General features: G+C 39.1%; 1 protein-coding gene across 1 annotated transcript in view; it reads right to left on the bottom strand.

The window, feature by feature from the left end:
* Positions 1-24,283, bottom strand: part of LOC118001818 (mitogen-activated protein kinase kinase kinase 4) — a 74,454-nt gene that overhangs the window by 37,785 nt on the left and 12,386 nt on the right. Inside the window, exons 2-4 of the mRNA XM_034991955.1 lie at positions 22,316-23,679; positions 5,528-5,770; positions 3,068-3,214 (exon numbers count right to left, since the gene is read on the bottom strand). Coding sequence (XP_034847846.1) covers positions 3,068-3,214; positions 5,528-5,770; positions 22,316-23,679 — 1,754 coding nt within the window. The remainder of the gene's footprint in view (positions 1-3,067; positions 3,215-5,527; positions 5,771-22,315; positions 23,680-24,283) is intronic.

The raw sequence follows: 24,283 nt of genomic DNA, 5'->3' as shown, positions 1-24,283 counted from the left end.
TTCCCTCCCTCCTGCTTCTCGGCCCCTCCCTCTTGCTTCCCTCCCTCTTGCTTCTCGGCCCCTCCCTCTTCCACAACTGCCACATCTTGTTCATCAGTTTCATATTTTCATCCCTCTTAAATTCTTTTTATGTGGTTTCCTTAAATCGATCACATGTTCCTACATCTCTATCTAGTTTACTGTTTTGGTTATTTCTAAGGCCAGGGCCAGAGAAATGAGCTAAAACAGCTGATAGCTTCAAAGTGATTTGTTGCCTCAAGCAAACGCTCACCAAGTCACGTCCCTGCACCTGCACACGTACGTGCTTAGGTTTCCCTAGTCAGGATGATGATGTAACACAGAGTAAAGCCCCCAAGTCACAGAGATTCTGCATCAGGACCTGCTGACTGCGGCTCCCCCTCACCCCGCAAAGCTCACATTCAGCGGCCCTCCTCAGCCGGCAGGACACACTCGGACAGCAGAGTTGTCTCCACTTCTGTTCCCCTGTCTTGCAGATCTGCCGCTGACAAGTCCTCTACAGGGACTCCTCCTGCTTCTCTCCTGACCGTTCACACCCCAGATATCCCAGCTCTAATGAAGCACTGGCTGGGAGATACTTAGAGCTTGTGCCCACCCTCACTTTAGCCCAAATTTCAAAGTAAGTGATTGTAACAGTTTTCTGGAAGGAGAGGAGAGCAGTGTAGTCAATTTCCTCCTTTACTGAACATGGAATTTCGTTCTTTACTCTTCCTTCTTTTCGCTGATTTTTGGTGAGGTTCCTAAGAAGGGTGTTGTGGTACACATAATGTGACAGACCATTCAAAGGCCAATCTCTCCCTCCTTCCTAACAAAAACACCGATTTTGTTCGGGTTCCCCCAGTTTTCAAAACATGCCTCTGCCATTAGCCATTGAGCATACTTTGAGGCACAATTTTAAAAATCACTGGTAATTTCTAGCTCTTCATCTGCGAAATTACAGAGATGAAACTAAGGGAGATCTGGCCCCACATGGATCACTCATAGCAAAACCAAGACTAAATCCTAAGTACTTGTAGCTCTAAGGAGTAACTTACTTGCCCTCCACTTCAGATGGCCCACAGGAACACCACGGACACCGAAGCTGACTGACCTGGAGGACACGGTTCACCTGCCTCATTCTCTTCCTTCCTGCCCCAGTGCCTGTACGCTAAAGGGTGCTGTGCATGCCTTTGTAAAACCACCAAAGACAGTTTGGAAAGCAAAGCACTTTTTGGCTTTTTAAGCTCCTGCTTTAACCATCCAGAGAGAGAGAGAGAGAAAATAATTTGCTTTTGCTTTTTAACCATGACTTTTCAATGGTAACAACTTTTCTGACCTAAGAAATATATACTATTTCAGAATGTAGCCACATTTTACACACTCTGGTCTTTTATGCGTGCTCCCGAAATAATTAGGAAATAATTTCAAACTCAAAACTATTTCTTGCGATATGCCAGATATTATAAGTCCCCTTCGTACCGTTCTTCTTTCTATCCTTCTACGATAGAGGCTGGAAAGCTAAATACTTGCAGCCCCAGCCTCCACGACAGTCAAGAGGCAGGCAACAGGTTTGGCCATATGACACAGTGAAAATCTGTCGGCTGTGGCTTCCAGGAGAGCTTCGCTGCTCTGGACTGAGCTGGCAAGGATACTTTTTCCCTTTTTTCCCTTTTCCTTTCTTCTAGCCTAGAAAGTGGGGGTGGTATCTGGAGGTGCTGCAGCCATCCCGAGGCAAGATACAGTGAGATGTCCCACAAAACATGTCTTGAAAACATTACAGAACAATATACCCAAAGCATGGTCATTTTTATATTGTTTCACTGACTTGCCACATGACAGAATCATCTGTGCATATACTCTAATGAATCCAACCTGTATCCGTTATACACTAATACCCCACCAGAAAGTATGGAAGACCAGACCACTTCAAGCCATAGCCCCTGGCTTACGAAGCTTTCGGGCTAGTCGGGGAACGCCGAGAGCAGAGCAGCAGATCACTGAGTCCGCAAGGGCACGGCGCCGATCGTAACTGCTGAGACGGTGCAGAGGAGGTAGAGGTAAATGCACGTTAAAGGTTGAAGTTGTCACATAGGGCTTTCTAGAGAAAAGTAAAACTTGCGAGTAAGTCTTAAATGAGTGGATAAGGAAAAGGGACATGTCTACCAGGAGGGAATAACAGGAGCAAAAGGACAGAGGTTAGAAAGCACCAGTAAGCACACCACCTGTGGTGTGAGAAGCCTGGGGAGCTCCTCTTGGGAAGAAATCAAAGTAAGTCTGCTCCTGCCAAATCACAGTATTTACAATTCCTTGGATGTGCGTGGTTCCTCAGCTAACTCTTGACTCAGGGTAAGAGCTCCCACATGTCCTCAGGCTAGTTGAGAGGACCTGTCCCCAAGTCGTCCCTGCACCTCAGCAGAATTCCGCCCTGGCACCCAGCACTCAGGGGGCAAGTACCGCCTATGCCCAGGTCCCAGCAGAAGAGGAGCCTCTTACTGTCCACTCCTGCCTTCCCAGCCCGAGCGCGGGCACGCGATACAGAAATGGCTGATGCCAGACGGCTGGATAAAATAGGACTGGACTATAGTTCCATTTCTGGGCCATTCTGCTATAAGATGAAGAGTCTTAGAGTTAAACAATGAACTAGGGTAAGCTTTGTCAAAAATTCTAACGCAAAACCATTGCGGATTTGTTAAAATGTGGATTTGGGAGAAACAAATTTAATCCAATACTAGATGAAAAAGTCAGGCTTGGGCGCCTGGGTGGCTCAGTTGGTTAAGCAACTGCCTTCGGCTCAGGTCATGATCCTGGAGTCCCGGGATCGAGTCCCGCATCGGGCTCCCTGCTCGGCGGGGAGTCTGCTTCTCCCTCTGACCCTCCTCCCTCTCACGCTCTCTGTCTCTCATTCTCTCTCTCAAATAAATAAATAAAATCTTTAAAAAAGAAAAAAAAAAAAGAAAAAGTCAGGGTGAAGACTGCCGTCCCCCTTCCCGCGCTTGCTTGCTCGCTCGCTCTCTCACACACACAGACGGGCACGCACGCTCCAGCACCCTCCCCTGCCCCCGGGCCTCACCATCAGCATTTTGTGCAGGTCCTCCTCGAAGGCGTCGATGTTGCAGTCGGTCTTGTCCAGGCGGTCCAGCACCTCGTGCAGCATGAATTGGTAGTACTGCTTCATCAGCAGGCCGCCCTTGAGCACCTCTTTGCACTCCCTCACCAGCTGCAGGGGCACAAGCTCTGTCACTCCACACACCCTCACCGCACGCCCTCCTCCTCCTCAAAACCTCTCAAAGTCCTAAAATATTTTCCAATTCCTTACCAGTTCACTTTATATAACCATTTTAGTAGTCTTGATCAAAAATTAAAGAGTGAAAATAAAAGTGATTAGGATTATCGTATGAATACACACAGAAATTATCATACAGGCAAACATTGATTTGTGAAACTATATTCCCCTACAAAAACATTTATGTAGAAAATAAACCCCACAGAAAAAGATCTATTTTTCTACTAGGGATAGGAGAGAAAAATCCCCTAATGGAACTGATGATTTTTATCCAAAAACGTAATAGAGATTCAAATATACTCACATGCCACAGAGCATGACAATCTTTGTAATAATTTAGCATAGCAACTACTGTGATTTGTGGCCTTTACTACCAAAAGCCTCTAATCATCACAAAAATCAAACCTAGGCTCAATTTGATGAAATGAGACGGAAGTCAAGGGAAAACAAATCTAAACAAAAAGCTGAGTGCCACGGCCATGGGCAGGCCCAGCAGGTAATGCTGGAAAGGTGGGGGAGGCTGACATGGGATGACTGACCTTAAAGTCTTTTCATCATAATAATTATCATGTATTACCATAATATTATTTAAAATGATGGGGATTAAATAAATTATGATGTACCTACACAGCAGAGCACTCCTGCAGCCATTTAAAATCTAGTTTTTGAAAAATATTTAAGGGTAAAAACTCGTATTTTTTTCTTTTACTTGTATGTGTAGGAAAAACAGATGGATAAAAACATACCAAAGTAGTTACAGTGGTTATCTCTGACTGGCAGCATGATAGGATAATTTTCATTTTTGTCTGTATCATTTTCTGTACCTTTCAAATATTCTACAATAAATATGGATTGCTTTTATAAACATAATTTCCCCCTTTAAAATGGTCTAAAAATAATTACCCACGGTAAGAGAGCCATGGCTAGAGTTAAATCTATCAAAAGCTATTCTGTTCAGATGTAAATTTCTCTGTTAAAGATGTCACTTAGGTGCTTATAACCAAATCTTTGAATAATTTTAGCCAAAATTTGTTTTATTTTGATTCTAGTAATGCTACATTCATCTAAGTATTGTTTTTATTTTTTTAAATATTTTAACATAAATTCCTGTTTCATCCTCACAATAGCTCCCTTGGCAAAAAGTAAACTCTGCCTTGTCTTACCAGGTTATATTCCTGAAGTATTCATTTTGTGAGAAAGGGAAATCAGTATTTTACCCAAACTTCCTAAATTACCACTGCAATCAGGTGGACAAGTGAGAAGCAAGGCCACAGTGGATGACAGGACAATAACCAGAAGCAAGGTGGTGAGCAGCAGGGCGCATGAGGAAGCAGCGCTCTCTGGTCAGTGCTGGACAGAAACTGAAGCGAGGACAATGAGGTCCACGAGTCACCCCCTCTCCCAGCTAAACCAACAAATTCAAGTCCTGTTCTGTGCCTATCGTATGGCTTGTGTTTGTCCCCAGGTGCCATTGGTCATCCTGAGCCAATGAGCTCCTAGCCCTTCCATCCTGAGGGGATGGACATGCACAGTTGACAAAAACACACCTTTTTCTTTCTTTCTTTTTTTTTTTTTTCAAAACCTGACATGTTTATTTTGCATAGTGGATGTGGTAATATCATAAAGTACAAATACATTCGGCAGCATTCACTGTGCTAGATACAACCGCTTCCACCCATTCCTGTTACCTCTGGAGTATCAGACTCGCCTAGAGAATCCCATCCAAAATGAACGAAAACCAAGAAAACAGCAGCTGTCATTACTATTTAATCCATGCAACTGACTAAGCAAGCAAAAAGTCCAAACATCTCTCTACTGCATACTCTAAAGACATTTATCTGTTCCCATGTAGCTTAAACAGAACAAAAATAAATAAATTTAAGGAACTTAAACTACTTCTAATGAGTGAATTTTAAGTTTCCAGCCTCCAAAGACTGATGTTAACAGACTATGTCATTTCATCACTGTACTTTTATATCCTTTCGGAATGAGGAAGTGATGGCAGAAAGGTTGAACCACAATCTTATCTTTGAGACTACATGCAAAGAACATTTTATTTTATTTATTTATTTTTTTTAAGAACATTTTAAATTACCCTAAAAAGAGCAGCTTAAAAACACTAACATACACTCAAATTTTTCACTACTCGCAACAATTAAAAAAAAAAATCCTCAATCCAAAATAAAAACAAGCCTACAGAATAGCACAGTAACTGCTAAATATTTTTAAACAGTCGTTGAAACAGACCTGCTTAATACTCAAGAGAGATGGTTCCCCAGCAGGCCTCTGTTCCAGTCTTAACTTCAGACACTCATGTATCACGTTCAGAAGGACTCGACAGAGCACCAGGAAGGCAGGCTCGAAGGAGGGTAAGTCCATGGACTTCAGCTCGTCCCACGACACAGTGCTGCACTTCTGCTCTGAGGAAGGTGGTGTCCTGGATAACTGCACATAATCGGAACCCCACATGGGGTCTGGAAATTCGGAAAACTATAACAAAAATTCAACAAAGGTTAAAAGAGCATACAAAAGAATGTCCTAAGGTCGTGGTTATAAACTATTATTCTCTATAGTTTGCTGATGATCTACAAAATCACAATTTTTCAGGTAAAATAATCTTTAGAATAATTCAACATTTTCAACATAGACCCAAAAGTTCTAAAAGTAATAGAAAATCATAACAAGGACACCAAATTATAATATTTTTATCAAAAAAGCATAGTAGAAAAAGAATCAAGTTCATCATTTGCATCAAACATTTTATCATCATACTTAAAATGATTAGAACACTTTATTTTTAAGGTTCTATATAGCATTATCCACAACTATCTCCAGACTGAGAAAACCAGAAATTACTGAAATTTGAGAAAAGATTACAAAACCAGGGAGACATTTATGTAAACATAAAAACTAGTTGGTTCAACCAATTCTTCTGTCCGTTGCTCTCTTGAGCTACACCAAATGATGCTGATAGAAAACAATTCATAAAATTGAACTGGCTGGTCCCACTCAAATATCTGCTATTCAGCATTCCTAGGAATCTCAGTGTTGCTCACCCTTTCTTATAGTTACTCTCTTCAGATGCCTTATGCTTTCCCTCATAAAATGGGGGATTCGGAGCTTTCCCCATTGTCCTTAGACCCCTGGCAACATCATCCTGACCAATCATATCCAAAGACCTTCCCTTCTCCTTTTATTGAGAAAACAGAGGCCAACAAAATTCGAAAACCTCAACTTCTCACCAATTTATTTTTTTTTAATATTTTATTTATCCATTCCAGAGAGAGAGAGAGAGAGAGCAGGGGGAGGGACAAGCAGACTGCGCTGAGCACGGAGCCTGACGTAGGGCTCGATCTCAGGACCTTGACATCATGACCAGAGCCAAAACCAAGAGTCGGCCGCTTAACCAACCGAGCCATCATCCAGGCGCCCTTCAATTTCTCTTCAATTTAAAACATCACCAATTATAGGTATTCTGCCTCCATGTCATTCGTATCTATGCTCCCTGCCATTTAGTGAATTCTTAACTGGTCTCCTCTGCTCCTTTTATGCTCAATATATACTTCTGCATTTAAATTAATACATACTTCAGTTTCCCGTAACAGCCAAGAATTTTAAAAATGGTACATCATTTTTAAAATGTGATCAATGTGGTCAGGTCAGGGTTAAGACATGTCTGTTTAAAAGCTTTAGGCAGTAATAAATGCTTCTTTTCCTCTGGTATAGAGAATGAGCTCAGGTCAAAGGTCTATTCAAAGCTCTACAAAATTCAGTGAACTTTCTCTGATAAAATTCTAAAGAATTCTTTTGGCATTGTCTAGAGCTCCAGCCCGCTCACCCATGCGCTACAGGCTCACTGGGAAACAGAACAATCCCTACTTGTCCACAGTGAAGACAACACCGCCTAGGAGACCCCACAGGCAGACCCACGCTGCTGCGGAGGAAACGGGGTCCCACTGGTGGTGCATGCTGGTGACTCAATCCCTGTCCAAAGAGGAACAAATGTTAAAAAACTACTGAGCATGGAAGAGGAAACAGCAATTTTAACTAAGGAAACCAAGCTGAAGCATCAGAACAGCTGACACTCATTTAATGTGGGAAACAGGAGAGAACCGTAAAATACTCTACTACACGACTGCACTGAAGTCCTCTGGAAAAAATTTAACAAACCAAGATTTCTAAAACAAGTTCAATAAAGACAGTGAAAATAGAATGGATGTGGTAAAAACTAAGAACTCAGACATTAACTATAGAAATTATCACTACAACAAAGAGCAAAAGAAAAAGGAAGGGAAGTTTTGAGTGAAAAATAGAGACATGGAAGTTGGATCTAGGAGCTTCACGTGAGAATAACAAGAGTGTGGAAAAAACAGAAGGAAGAGATGGAGGGGAGCTTTTTGCACAGTCAAGATATCACTAATATGTGAAGAAGAAAGAAGAAACCTCCTTGGATACAGAAGAACTCAAAGTACAGTTCATTTACCTTCACTAAAAAACTCCCTGAGGAAGTACAGTAGGGTCTAGTCAAGTGAAAATTAAATCAGAATAAAGATCCAAAGACAAAAATACCCAAGGAAGTGAGAAGCCACGAAGCTAGCAGCAGTTACACAGGCAGATACAACTCCATAATGGTAACTTGGTGAGAGACTATAAACAACTCCCAGAAAGGAGTACTTGAATTTTTTTTTAAAAAAGGATACTATAAGAAAAAAACCTGGATCTTGAATTCCCAATTATTTCAATAAAACACAAGAAGAGAGGAAGGGGGCAATAAAGTGCAAGATCAAGTGCAATTTCATCCGTTTATTATCACTTCCAGTGAGAAATACAGGATTAAATATGGTATAAAATCTGTGATCAACTCAGGAAAACTGAGCCGACTCAATAGTAGAGACATCAATAAAAATGCAATGTAATTACAATCATAACCCCACTGGTATTTTGTGGAGGTTAATAAAGTCATTCAATAAAATTCACATGGAAGAAAGTAATGTGCAGAAGTAAAAACAGCCCAGAACTTTTTTAAAAGAATAAACGGGAAGAACTGCCCTACATGATGGCAAACCTTACTAATAAACCTACTTTATTTAAAATAGAAAAGTACTGTAAACAGATCAGCAGAGAAACATATCGAATTATCTACAATAAATACATAAAAAAGTAGTTGAAGTGGCAATAGTTGAAGTTGGAAAATGGATAACCCAATGTTAAAGAAAACCGAAAAATAATTACATCCGTACCTACCCCGGTAACTATAGTCATAATTTTTTAATTATGAGGCTATTTTAGAAATTCTTGCCTGATATGAGAAACTATAGGATGTACTAACATAAATACAAAAATACGTTTTGAACATATACATACAGAAAGACTCCAAATGTTAATACAGGCTTAATAACCTAAACACAGAGCTATACATTAGGTTAAGCCATATAAAATTGCCATTTTAGTCAGTCAAAAATGACCAAATATTGGCAATTTAGTACAACATAATAACAGGAATTCTGGAATGACAGTGGCGGCAGCCGGATTTCGATTTCCCTTAGTCCCCCCATAAGAACAGACAGAACAAGGACAACCAAGTCAAAACTCCTTGAGACACATGTCCACTAAAACTACGTGACAAGGTATCTCCGTGAACTCCAAAGTAGAAGAGATGGGGGGAAGTGAACTGTGCCAGACCCTGTGGTTATCAGCACTTGTGCAAGGGAAACACGGGGGATTAATAGGGTGTCTGATGGGCCCAAAGGGGCAAATTCCACAATCACTAATGACTATGCAATAGAAAGCTCACTGCTTCTCTTTGAGGACTTGAGTGAAACAGAAAGCAATTTGGGTACAAAGTCATGAGTGAGGTCAAGGGGTTGCAACAGGTTTGAAGGGGCTGAAGTGGCTTAGGCCTCCCAAACTCTTAAAACTATCAGCTAAAATCCCCTTTCCAGGACAAACCTGCTAGACTGAAATCCAACTGACCAGGAAAGTAGAGTAGAGGTAAAGAACAACAAGGTCCAGAAGTGGGAGGGGAACACACCAGAAGATCTCAAAAAAAGAGAACATGTGCTTTGGCAGTTCAGAAGAAGGAGCTCAAAGCTACAAACCCTAACACTTCTGAACTCTCTCTTTCCTTAAAGATCATGAAAATAAATACGTTTAAAAATGAGCAAAAGGACTGTGCTAGAATCCAATACAGGGTTATTAAGCAGAGAAATAAGCAGAATAACCCTAGAGACAATGAAAGCCTGCCAGAAAGACATGCCCACTAAACAGAGAGGACTGCAGCCCAATTTTCAAAAAAAAAAACTAAAAGAAATTAAGAAAATCATAGAAAAAATAAAAGAACAACATAAATTAGAATTAGAAAAACTCACAAATAAAGTGGTAGTACTCGAAAGATAATTTTCTTAATTGAAAAGCATTTTAGGGGCACCTGAGTGGTTTAGTCAGTTAAGCATCTGACTCTTGGTTTTGGCTCAAGTCATGATCTCAGGTTCATGAGACGGAGCCCCACATCGGGTTCCTCACTCAGCAGGGAGTCTGCTTCTCTCCCTCTCCCCCTGCTCCCATGCTCTCTCTCTCTCTAAAATAAATAAATAAATCTTTAAAAAATTATTTTAAGAACAAAAAGCAAACTAGCAGGAACATGAGCACAAATAGAAGATAATGGCTTCACATAAATAGGAGGTAAAAATGAAGACAATTTTATAAATCAAAAAGAAAAAAGAATGAATGAATGAATCTGAAAGTGACAGAGAGGCAAAGTAGATCCAAAACACATACAGTAGTGGTTCCCAGAGAAGAAAACCAAACTAATGAAACCGAAGAGTTAAAACATTAAGAAATTCACTTGAAATTAAAAAAAAACAAACATAGAAAGCAAACAAAACCTGAAATCATATACTAAAAGGACACCACTTATTCAAAAATACCAATGTGGAGAAACCAACACCAGGTAAACTAGTGGAGTTTAAAGAAAAAAGAAAAAAAAAAAAACAATCCTTTGGACATCCAGGTTATAAGTAAATAAATAACCAAGTTTCTACTTAGAAGTAGAAACAAAAAAATCATATTGCCATGAGACTTTGCAACCGCAATGCTGCATGCCAAAAGACAATGAGTAATATATATTAAAGTTACTCAAGGAAGGAAAATACAAGCCAAATTTTATGGCAAATATACTTGCAAGAGTCAATTCTGCAAACTGTTAGGAAAATCCAAGAACTCAGAAAACACTGGTCTTATGAGCCCTTACCGAGGAATCTACTATGAACAAAATGACTCAGGAGGCTGTCAGAACAAGAGCCTGTCTAAATCTACATCTCTTATCTATCTACGTCTCTGTGTCCACCTGTGGAAACACACACACACTCCCGCAGGGCTAAAAGGAGGTGAGAAGGTAAGGAAGAAAGTGAGGTCCATAATGGCCATATGCAGATACACCGCAACTATCAAACCCCGGGAGAAAGCCGAGGGCATATGCAATATCGTAGCATTTCACTGGAAGTAAAAGAAAATCACTTCAAATGAAAACCCAGGTAAAAGAAAAGGACAATTCCAATATCCTCATGGTTGAGAACCAACAAGTAACAACCAAAAAATGTTGGGGCAGGGGAGAGCAATAAGGGTATGAATATTAATATAAGTATAACCTTAAGGGGTAAAAATAAAGTGGTCATATATTAAAAGTAAGTAAAGAAAATTGCATACACAGCTTATATTAAAAAATGGAAGAATAAAACAGCTTCTTTTAAAGCTCATGTTTATCAGGGAAATCAGATTCCCTTGAAAATGTATTATTCCGGGGCGCCTGGGTGGCTCAGTTGGTTAAGCGACTGCCTTTGGCTCAGGTCATGATCCTGGAGTCCCTGGATCGAGTCCCGCATTGGGCTCCCAGCTCAGCAAGGAGCCTGCTTCTCCCTCTAACCCTCCCCCTCTCATGTACTCTCTCTCATTCTTGCTCTCTAATAAATAAATAAATCTTTAAAAAAAAAAAAAAAGAAAAGAAAAGAAAATGTATTATTCCATAGATTTTCTCTTAAAACCAAGTATTTTACATAATTCTTGCAAAGTTAAGTTTAAAAAGCAATACCTAAAAATAAAAAAATAAAAGATCTATGAATGGAGAAATAAGATGTGGCCTATCCGCACAGTGGAATATCATGCAGCCATCAAGAGGAATGAAGTACTGATATACACTACAAAGTGATGAGCCTTGAAGACATGATGCCAACTGAAAGCAGCCAGTCACAAAAGACCACATATATGATTCCATTTATATGAAATGTCCAGAACAGGCAAATATAAAGAAACAGAAAGCAGGTAAGTGGTTGCTCAGGGCTGAAAGGATGAGCGGAAGGACTGTGGAGGTGGCAGCTGAAGGGGACAGGGCTTCTCTTGGGAATGCTGAATATGTTCTAAAAATAGCCAGTGGTGGTGGTTATACAACTCTGAATATAGTAAAAACCACTGAAGTGAACACTTCAAAATGGTGAATTTCATGGTATGTGAATTCTGTCTCAATAAAGCTGTTATTTTAAATACACAACCAAAAAAAGAAGAGATTCTAATTATATGTCTAGTTAGTGGCATAATCATGAGAAGAATTATTCAGGTGTCTTGAAAAGACACAGTAATTTGGTGGTATATCCCAAAGGGTCTATCCCTAAGGATGGGGGGGGAACTTATACTTTTTCAGTAATCATATTGCTGATGATACTATTCTGAGATTATTGTGTATGTATTCTGGAATATAGTCAGCATATTCTAATAATCTACTACTCTGATATTCTCATGCCATCATTCTGTTACCACCGCAAATTTTTTCAGTGTAGAAGAAAAGTCAAAAGAGATTTTAAAATCCTGATTTTGAATTGTCAGTACGAAATTGGGATGTATTTTTGTGTATTTCTGTGTGTTCTGTCTACTGAAGAGAACTAAAACAACGATCGACCATTTCCGTTACAATGAGCAATGCGAGTACTGTAGTCCTAGAACACTATTTCCCAACAAAAGGAACAAGGATTCCCTGAAGATAAATCAAGATTCCCAATCTCAAGCAGATGTACAATACAAGCTTAAAATAGCTTCTTATATCAGCTATCGAAGTTATGAAACACTACTCACTAGGGCTGTGATAAAAGGACTTCAGCCAACTTGAATATGTTCCCATTGTCCAAAATGGGACAATGGGAACATCAGTTATTATAATTACTTCAATGGATTACAATAATGATTTCGATGGGTTGAAAAATACCAAACAGGTTTAAATTCATGAGTTCAAAATCATATTAATAAAAAAACACTAATTGGTCACCAATAAACCAACTCATTTTTTAAAAAAAGGGTAAAGAAGAGGGAACGACTCAAGCATATTCACCCTGTCACTTCTGTTCAATTATTCCACTGGGTGACCAAATAATGATTGAGGAAAGTTTCTCTTTGTAGCAATATCTACTTAATGCAGCTGGTAATTAAGCTAATAAGAAGAAAAGAGAATTAGAAATATCACTTTTCAATCCTTACTGAAGTAAGCGATCTATGATCATTAACTGCTGATGTCTCAGAGACAGTCATACATTATATGTGTCCCCATGAAGCAGTATTAACACCATCAATCAACCAATCAATCAAGAAATCCTGAATCTAATCAAGCCACTAGTTTTTACAGTCAGTTTACACAGAACACAGAGAAAAAGGAAACAAGCAAAAAGGACAACTGTAGGCACAATCACAATTCAGACTGTAGGAGAATCTCTATAGGATAAAAGGTCCAGGTTCTTCAATAAATACATGGCAAAAAAAAAAAAAAAGGGAGAGGGAGCTACAGATTAAAAACGACTTAAGAAATATAATGAACTGGGGACACCTGTGGGGCTCAGTCAGTTAAGCCTTAACTCATGGTTTCGGCTCAGGTCATGATCTCAGCCTGTGGGATCAAGCCCCATATCAGGCTCCGCGCTCAATGCGGAGTCTGCTTGAGATCCCCTCTCCCTCTCTCTCTGCCCCTCCCCACCGCTCAAGAACTCTCTCTCTGTCTCTCAAATAAATAAATAAATAAATAAAATCTGTGCGGGGAAAAAATATAATGAACTCTTACCTTGTATGATTATTTGAAAACTGACTTAAATTGCACAATATTTTTTAAAGAAAATCAAGATAACTATGACACAATCAAAATATGAACACTAATTTGATCTTTGATGATCAAGGGAGTTAATGCTATGTTTTAGGTGTGATAATGGTACTGTGGTACATTTCTAGAACAAGCCCAAATCCTTCAGAGAAACATCCTGAACTATTTAAGGATAAAATATGATGACACCTGAGGTTTTCTTCAAAGTGATAGAAGAAGGTGTCAAGTGGCTAGAGGTACTGGCCATGAGTTGATAATCAGTGTGCTGGGATACAGATTCAAAGGGATTCATAATATTAGTCTGTCTACTTTTGCATGGGTTTAATAATTTTCCATAACAAAAATTTTTGAAGTATGTAAAAATAAGGGAAAAAATATAGAATGTTTTATAATCTCTGACTACACACAAAATAAGGTGATCAAGAGTAAAATAAAAATTTTAAATTTCTATCTAGTGAAAAACATAAACAAGTTAAAGACAATTTACAGCCATAATAAAAAGTGAATAATATCTATAAAATAAAAATAGCTCCAACAGGTCAAGATTATAATAAAAAACCCAATAGAAAATGAACAAAATGAATAAAAGAAAACACAAAGAAGACATGCATGTGGCCTATAAACTTGACAACAGCTGAATGTCACTAAAAATGAAAAGAATTAAGATTAAAATGAAATTATAGTTTTTACTGATCATGGTTGCAAAAATGAGGACAAATGGGATTTCTCCTACACCACTGGGTAAAGTATACATTAGTACAGCCATTCTGAAGACCAACTTCGCAATATCTATCAAAGATTTAAATATGTATACCCAATGACCCCCTATTTCCACTTCAATGAGCCATTCTTACAAAACAATGAAGTTCATAAAGGGGAATGTGTACCGTATTTGTGGCTACACCACTTATAAAGGAAAAAAATTAAGTGCCCATTAAGAGTGAAATGGTTATAATCATTAGGGAAATGCAAATCAAAACCACAATAAGGGGGGCGCCTGGGTGGCACCATCAGTTGAGCATCCGACTCTTGGTTTCAGCTCAGGTCATGATGTCAGGGTTGTGAGATCGGACCCCAAGCACACAGTCTGCGTGAGAATCTCTCCCTCTCCCTCTGCCCCTTTAGCTCATGCGTGCACTACTCTCTCTCTCTCTCAAAATAAATAAATAAATAAATAAATCTCAACACACACACACACACACACACAAAATAAGATATCACCTCACCCTCAGTGAATGGCTATTATCAAAAAGAAGTCAAAAGTGTTGGTAAGATGTGGAGAAAAGGAAATGTTTGTGCACTGTTGGTGGGAATGTGAACTGATGCAGCCACTATGGAAAACAGTACAGAAGTTCCTCAAAAATTAAAAATAGACCTACCGTATGATCTAGCAATTCCAATTCAGTGTATTTATCCAAAGAAAAGGAAAACACTAACGCAAAAAGAAATGTGCACCCACTGTGTTCACTGCAGCATTATGTACAGTAGGCAAGATATGGAAAAACCTAAGTGCCTATCGATGGTGTGAGATTTTACATGTACATAAAAAGGAATCTTACTCAGTCACCGAAAAAAGAAGGAAATCCTGCCATTTGTGACAAGGATGGATCTTGAGGACATTTTGCTAAGTGAAATAAGTCAGACAGAGAAAGACAAATACCATATGATACTACCTGTAGGTGAAATCTAAAAACAAAATAAAACAAAACTGAACTCAGATACAGAGAGCAGACTGACGGTTGCCAGAGGCAGACGGTGGGATTTAAAGAAGAGAGTAAAATGATTCATTCCTATGATGGCATCCCATGTAGTAGTTAATTGGAACTGAAGTAGAGCTACATATACCAATATGGGGACTAATCCAAAGAGAAGAGGGGGGGGCGGGGTGGGGAACAACCCTATCAGTCATAGAATAAATACAGCATTATCACTTTTAAAAAAGAGAGCACTAGTCATGATGAGCACTGGGTGTGGAAGTGCTGAATCACTATATGGTACACCTGACATTAACATTACACTGTATGTTAACTAACGGGAATTTAAATGAAAACTTTTTTTAAAATTACCTGTATTACGTAACAAAGATATGTATTTATATTAAGCACAAAAAAGTCTAAAAGATGCAAACCAAAGAATTACTACTCTGAGCCAGACTACAAGATAAGCAGCAACTTTGTTTCTTTACATACACATTCAATAAATAAGTAAAAAAAAAAAGAAAGTATATTGTTCTATAAAATAAAGGAACAGATCAAAATACAGTTGACCCTTGAACAGCACGAGTTTGAACTATGTGGGTCCACTAAGACGTAGATTTTTTTTATAAAATACAGTACAGTACTGTGAATGTATCTTCTCTTATGATTTTCTCAATAACATTTTTTTCTCTCGCTTACTTTATTATAAGAATATATAGTACATGTAACATATAAAATATATGCTAATTGACTATTAAGGTTATCAACAAGGCTTCCCAGTCAACAGGAGGCTATTAGTAGTTAAGTTTTGGGGAAGTCAAACATCATACACATATTTTCAACAGTGTAAGGATCAGCACATCTAACCCCCGTGTTGTTCAAGGATCAACTTTTTGTTACCCTTCAAAAGTTTCTATGATTCTACACCAGGGGTCGTATCACAAACTGAAATGCCTACAGGGCCAGGTGGGTGATGACAGTAAGAGAGAAAGAAACAACGGGCACTGTGGTCAATCGGAGCCCGCCAGATGCTATCATGTGGGAATGTGGGCCCAGGGTTGACAGACTTCCTCTTAGTATTTTAAGGAAAGCAAAAAAATCCAGATTTTCACGTGAAATCTTATTTTCAAATGCTAGCCACTACGTCAAAAAATACTCCAAGCACTAGGTGGGACAAAATACGACTTCAAGGGGCAGCATACGGTAATGGTGAAGAGCACAGCTTTATAGGCAGTTCTGCGTTCACACCCTGGCTCTGCCCCACGGGATACACCCAACCTTGACCACGTCACTTGACCGACCCGCCTCCACACAGCAAGTACTCAGTTAATGCTAGCTACTAGTCTTGCTGCTGGTGTGCTGTCTTCATGGGATGCAGTTCTCCGCTGCGAGCTGCGAGCTCTGTCCTCTGATCGTCTCCGTCTTACATCAGGTTTGACTCCGTTGGCCCACTGCAGTCAAAAATAACACAGAACAACTTCCTATCTCCCCTCAAGTAAGTGTGCTTTTAGAAAACAGAAAACCTAAAGGTAAATGAGCAAGAATGTGCTTATCAGCTTGCCACTTACTCAATGACAAAGTCCGTGTAACTTTACTAATGAAATCAGATAGGTGATGACTGAAGCAAATAAAACAATTAACTATAATAACTGTATTAATGAACACTAATCTGGAAGGCGGGGGTGGGCGAGTACTATAGCCTACTTAGTGTTTCCAATGGGCTTACCCAGAATTGCACTGGTGCTGGTCCAGCTACATAGGAAGCACGCTGGAGGTCTGTTAAGAATGGCAGCACTCACGTCCTACCCCAAGAGACTCTGATTTGCCCTATATCCAAAGAGGGCATTAGGTACATGAATTTTCAAAAGCTCCCTGGATAATGCTGGTGCGCAGCCAGGTTTGGACACCATTAGCACAGTTTAAAGTCTGGTATCCCAGAATCCTGGATTTGAATTCCTCCAACAATCTACAGCTCCTGTGATTTGGGGCAAGTTACCTACTCTCCTTATTTGTAAGATAGAGAATTAACACCACCACTTCATTTGGTGGTTGTGCCTAGCATGCGGAAGACTTGATAAATGGTGACTGTTGTTAATTTTATATCCTAGTTTATACAGGCGTTGTCCACTCTGAATACAGAAGGCAACCTCTTCAGGGTTTGTTGTGCTTACAGGAAAAAATCAGCATAATTATTCTTGGATCATAAAACAAACAATATTTTATTGGCCATTAAACTTATAATAATCACATCATCATTTCTAATTCAAAGGAAAGTAATTTATAAAATAACCAAAACTCTTCCTTAGGATCTGAGGTAATATGCATGGTAACATGCAATCAGTCAGGCAAGTATACTTTTTTATATACTACATTAAGTAAAAATTTTATCTGTCTCTTCTTCTGAAAATGTATAAATTTCATATGGTAAAGCTAAAAGGAAGGAGCATAAAATAGCCATATCACAACCTATGGCTCAAATATTTTATGGGTATTTAACATTTTAAATGCACAAAACCCAAAGGACTGTACAACACAAAAAGTAAACTTTATGGCAAACTTAAAAAAATCAACTAGAACACTGGGGAATCCCAGGATGGAATGCAGACTGAGATTAAGTGAACCACTATATTACAAATGAATGATATGACCTCACTGAAGAGGGTGAAGGAAAAAGGTGCTGACCTAGCTAACTCTGGAAAATTCTGTGGTGACTCTCTAAGACTAAAGATAAAAAGAACTGTACTGAAATGCTATACTCTAGTTGGCAAATTTATTCCTCACGGGGTCCCGGTTAGCAATTCTGAAACTACTTTACGTGTATACTCTGGCTGCACAAATATGTAAATAACTGTAGTAATGGGAGCCAGGTTTCTCACCACAAGAGAAAAAATTACAAATAAGCAGGAGAGGAAGACTAGAATGAAATTGGTGATGCTGGCTTAGGCCTGAGACATCAGTGTGAACTCATGTTTATTTCTCACAGATAGACAGATGGGTAAGCAAGGAGAAATAACTATCGAGCTGTGCATACACAATGGGTGGAAGACATTCCTATATTTTCTAACTCTACCACTGAATGGTCCTGGAAGCAATAACACCCCAACAGTAACATCCAGTGCCCAGATCTTCATTTCTAAATAACATCCTCCAATAAAACGAACCAGAGCTCCTCGGGGAAATGGCTGATTTCAGGAGTGCAACAGGAAAAATAAAGGATGATGCCACAGAGTAAGAAACTGCTCAAAAAGCAAAACAATACAAAAAAAGATGCAGGCATGTCAAAAGGACACAGAAGCCAACTGGAAGAGTTACAGTGGCTAAAGAAGGAACAATTTGAGCAACAAAAGAAAGAACAATACTACTGGATTATAACCCAAAGAAAAAATCAATATTTATGACTTCCCACTGAGATAAATAAATGGGAGGGAAGAGGTAAATCTTTCATACAGAAGAATTCCAAATACTACATGTAGATACTCCCTACTCCTAGAGGTAGGCTCCTACAGCCCTCCCCATGAATGTGGGCTGCATCTAGTAACTCACATCCAAGAGTACAGCAGGGAAAGGGAAAACTGCTAACTTGTGGAGGAACCCCGCAGACAACACCTTCACCGAGGAACCCAGGTTAACATCACCAGGGACAATACAATGCCATGGGGAGCGCTTCAACTCTGTGGCATTTCTGCCCAGCCCAAGCCCCCAGTCTCATCTTGATAAAACACCGGGCAAATCCAAATTCAGAGACTGTTCTACAAGCCGTCCAGATCGCAAACCAAGGGAAGACTGAGCAACTACACAGATCAGAGGAGACTGAGAAGACATGACTAAGAGCAAGGTGGCGTCCTTGACTGGGTCCTGGAACAGAAAGGGGACAGTAGCACAAAAACAGAAATCCAAATAATGTCCACAGTTTAGTTAACAGTATCTTACACCAATGTTAATATACTAATTTTGACAAATATAGCAAAGTAAAGTAAGATGCCAGTATTAGAGGAAGCTGCATAAGGAACATATGAAAACTCTGTACTATCTTTGCAAGTTTTCCATAAATCTAGAATCATCCCAAGATTACAAGTTTTTAAATTTAAAGATTTTAAAATATAATAAAATTTTAGAGAAAAACTGCTTTATAAAAGCATGTTTATAAGCCAAGGGGAATTAAATATAAGATCATATGTTATTTATAAACACTAATCACAAGTAACTTAATCATAAAGCATAAAAATATAAAGATATAGACAAGAAATCCTTCAACTATATTCATTAGTGTTACCACATAAGCCAAAAAAACAGTGCAACATAGAAGATATGTATTGGGTACATTCTGTGGTGCCCACTGGTCAAGACGCTTCTATCAAGAATGAAAATAAAGCTGTCTTTAAACCTAAAGCCTATACACTGCTTAAAACGTATGTCCTTCAAATGCAGGAGTATTTGGCAGAAATTAAAAGGTTAAATACATTTTAAAGATAAACATATAGAATAGTCTGGCCCATATTGACTTACAGTTAGCTTCAAAAGAAAAAAAAATTAACAAAGCTTCTAAAAATTAATAGTTTATATTTGGCTTCTATAGTATTTTACCATTTATACAAATACCTTTTTTAAGCCTCACAACAACCCTGTGAGGTAGGTAGGAAAGTATTACAGCCATTTTACAGATGCGATGATTTAGGATCAGAAAGATTAAGTCATTTACAAAGCCATGTGGTGAGAAAGACCCACACCAAGGAATGGAATCCAGTTACTTGATTTCAAAAACTGTGGCGTTCTCCAACATAGTCAAAGACTAAAACAAACCCAGAAGGAAGTCTACATACATTCATATACATACACACACATACACCTCCCCTTCCAGAAATTATGTTCCTGAAATGGAAATGAAAATAAGTCTTACTTTCCCACTGAGTTCATTATAATGTTGAAACCTCATTTTTTATTAGTTTGGACTGAAATTCTACTTCAGCTCTTGGTTACTCTTTTGTTATCTGACAAACACAACATTTTATAAAACAAAACTTAAAACAGGGGCTTCTGTACTTCATTTTTGTTTTGAAAAGCAAACAATCTGCAAGTAATTCTAACAGTCTTTAATTTACACACTTTATGAGCTTTGAATTTGTATGACTCTTCTTTTCTATAAGGATAACTGTTGCAGTTAAATCTCCACTGGTCAAACCGAAGGAATACAACATTGACAGGAATTCAAAACTATGGGCTACCATAGTTCATCATCTGTTTTCAACTTGAGTTCTAATAGAAAATGTAGTGCACTCATTCCCAATCTTTTTCTTGTTCCAACACATCTAAGGGACGCAGAGCTCTACCATTAGTAGGGACAGTTCATTGTCACAAATGGTTCTCAGGGAACAGGAAAAGAATTTGGGGTTGGGAGTTGAAAGCAGTTTTAAGAAGCCCCCACATGCCTCCCAGGGCCTTTACCATGAGTCCCTCTCTCTCATGAGATCTACTGAATCAGAGATGAGGTAATACCGCCAGAGCTGTTTCGTTCATATTACTTCAAAAATAGTGTTTCACAATAAAAATCAATCATCGACCCTGTCTTGCCCATATGTGTGCTCACTGGAACTGAACCACTCCAGCCAAAAACCTAGATCAAAGTAAGTCATTCACCATCTGAAGTATATGGCAGATCCTTATTCCATATCTAGTTTTGTTCTACTGATTTTGAAACCTGCACTATAAAAAAAATCGTATAAAGTAGTTATTTTGGACTAAACAGGGGAAAACAGTCATTTGCTTTAATAAAAAGATGTACATAAAAAATCATTCAGAGTCAAAATACTGTTCAAAGAAGATCTCATTGATCCCAGGGTCCTGGGAACAAATCCTGAATCGGGCACGCTGATCAGCAGGGAGTCTGCTTCTCTCTCTGCCTCTGCCCCTCCCCCCTGCTCATGTGCTCTCTTTCTCTCTCTCAAGTAAATAAAAAAATCTTAAGGAAAAAAAACAGGATCTCATATATAAATTCACTTTTAAGACTTGTAATTAAAATAATACTCAAAGTAAACTAACTTCTTATAGCTACAAAGTCCAGATTCCTTTTGCAAACATCTTTCTATATGATGTGAATGTCTGACCCGTTCTCCTAGGGTTCATGGTCTAGTTCATGAAAAATAAAGATCTTATAAACTGAGGTTCTCTTCCAATGTTTCCCATTATAAAGAAAATGCCTTCGATTGTATCACCTCTCACTCCAAAGCCAGCCAGACTGTGCAGTAAACTGAAATTAAAAAAATAAAAATAAAAGGTACACACGTATGTATGTAAATAGCTACTAAAATTGAAAATGACAACCAGAGACAAGTATAAAGGAACTCAAAGATCTGGGTGCTTTTGCTTTTAGCCAGATGAACATGCAAACTCACCACAAGAGAAAAATTACTCTTCTTCCTCTCAAAAACGCTATCCAACAGTGTGCCCCTTTCTAGTTTGACCACCCTTAACAGTAAAGAATTTCTGAGACATGAAGCTATCAAAACAAAATTTGCACTGTTTTCAAACTGCTTTTTCTAGGAGGCATACTCCTCTCACAGAAATCTTCACATATCAAAATGTGGATTTGATAACTAAGACTTTCCTTAAACTTCTATCATCTATGCTAATCGTTAACTTTGCCAAATAAGATCATTTGATCATTCTTATATTCTTACATTTCTCTACAACTCACAGCTCTTTTGGCTAAAATCATGTGTAGTATCTGTTTTTATTGGTTTAAAATACAGTGGCCAAAAACTGGACATGCTACTCAAAAAGGGAACAAGCTATTGCAAAGAATAGAGAAAGAACCGAATCCATGACCTTGGATGCCATATTCATTTAAAAATATTTTAGCATCATGTTGGCTTTTTTACTGACTCATATTCAGCCTGTGGTCACCCATGATTGTGGCTTTCTTCCCTCTTTATTTATACCTAGCCTGTCCTTCTCCATCCTATATTTATATGGCTGGATTTTTTTCCTCCACACACCACCTTCCACTTAATTCACTAAACTTCATACAATTTTCGTAGATCCATTTCCACATTTATCACAGTGCTTTACAGAAATGTTTAAATCTGCAAGTTACAGTAACTACCAGTTACACCTTAAAAATATCAAAACTACGAAAGGACGTAATAACCACCACAACACACTGTAAGAATGGAACTGAGGACAAGACCATACTAATGCCTACCAGAAACCTACCTCCACTGGACGGTCACTCTTTACCAGGGCTACGCGTGCCCTCTGCAAGGAACCGTCCATCAGCTTGTGAAGTCTTAAAATTAACTTTCTTAACCCCATTTGCTTCAGTGCTTTGTCTACAAATGGTCTATAAATAGAAGTCAGACAATGTCTACTAAAGCCTGCTTCTGTACTGCAGTCTGGTGCTCCCCAGCCAACAGGGTCGTCCTCAGACTCAAGCCTCTCAAGCTTCTTAGGCACGCAATCCTGCGAATGGACGTTGAAACTGCTGTCAGTGGGCTCTGTGGGTTCCAGTGCCCTTGGACCTGAGAGCTGTTCTTCTTCACTCTCATCCGCGCTACTTTCCAGCTCTTTCAAGTCCCCTTCTGTGTCATCACCCTCATCTTCTGGCTCATTGCCTTTGGATGATCGAGGAGAAGGGATTTCAAACACTGGCCAGCCAATGTCTGATAAATTCTTGATGCCCAAAACAGTGCCCATAATCCTTAACTTCTGATTTAAGTCCTTTGTGATGTTTAACCACAAACAGAGTGCCTGCACCCTGTCCTGGAAGTCTTTTGCAGCATATTTTTCATAGTCCTTCTGAAGAGCCTGCAACGATGGATAAAGTGCTTCTATGTACTCCAGCAACTCCATTATCCGCTTTACCTGCTCAAACGACACCCTCTGGCGTTGGAGATGCTCATGATACGCTGAATAACCCACCATATTTGTTCCATGAGGGGCTCTGCACTGCCCTTCTACTGAAGTACCATTAAAACTAGCTCCATTTCTAACAAAGGCAAAGCTCCCATAATTAACTTTGAAAGTAAGGATTTCATTGATAATATCTGGGATGGCTTGACGGGCTGTATATAAAAAGAGGTCCTGGTCATTAATGGTCCGTCCTGCATGCCAGGCTTGTAGCTCTAACCAGATCAGTTCATTAGATCGGTTAAGCCAGAAAGCAGACGTATTTTCCTGTCCTCTTTGCTCCCTGTCCTTCTTCTTGGAGACTGAGGTAAGCTTTAGCAGAAGTCGTAAAGTCTCAAAAAACTTTAAGCGATCTGCTGGACAGTCAGTCCTAGAAGTCTGGCGTGCAGTTCTGGCTATAGGCATGGGCACGGACACCGGAAGCTTAGCGTTGCTGCAGCCAAGACTGAGGTAAGGCTTATTAAGATCCACATCTGGAATTGATTTTTTGGGCAAAGACCCACCCACTGAGTCCAACATGAACGAGCACTGCACATTTTTCTTATGATCACGCTCTGTTGTCCTAAGAGCTGCTCGGATCTTCTTCTCCTGCTTATAGCTGTATTCTTCCACACTCTCCACAGTTTTCCCAGTGTCTTTGTGGGGAGGCTGGTTTGGTGCATTCATTTTTTCTATTAAAAAGAAATAAACAGATCATTGTGTTAACTCTAAAACATGAAGCTACTCTCAATATCTTCAATAAAACTGACATTCACATATACTTATTTTTCAGGCTGTTACTGGAGAAAAAAATCATAACCATATGCTGAAAATTAAAAGATTCAAAATACATACATTTCTCTCTAAATTTCCAAAAAGATTTTATCCATTTTCCCTGCTTTATTATACTTGCTATGCTCTCTAATATTCTCCACTACAAATCTAAAACAAGCCACTTCTCTACACTAAAAGTGCAGTTATCCGAAATCACCACAAGTTAATCACATTTGACTTAAGAAGGGAAAAGCAGCACAGCAGACCTGACAGAAACATGATTTAGAAAACACATCCAGGCACCTGAGTGGCTCAGTCGGTTAAGCGCCTGCCTTCAGCTCAGGTCATGATCCCAGGGTCCTGGGATCAAGCCCCACATCGGGCTCCCTGCTCAGCAGGAGGCCTGCTTCTCCCTCTCCCACTCCCCCTGCTCGTGTTCCCTCTCTCACTGTCTTTGTCTCTGTCAAATAAATAAATAAATAAATATCTTAAAAACAAAAACAAAAACACAACACATCCCAT

This window comes from Mirounga leonina, unplaced genomic scaffold (genome assembly GCF_011800145.1).
Source record: "Mirounga leonina isolate KUSES-001 unplaced genomic scaffold, KU_Mleo_1.0 Mir_54, whole genome shotgun sequence".
NCBI classification, from domain to species: domain Eukaryota; kingdom Metazoa; phylum Chordata; class Mammalia; order Carnivora; family Phocidae; genus Mirounga; species Mirounga leonina.
The sequence above is the reverse complement of the archived record's forward strand: the minus strand, read 5'-3'. Positions and strand labels throughout refer to the sequence as shown.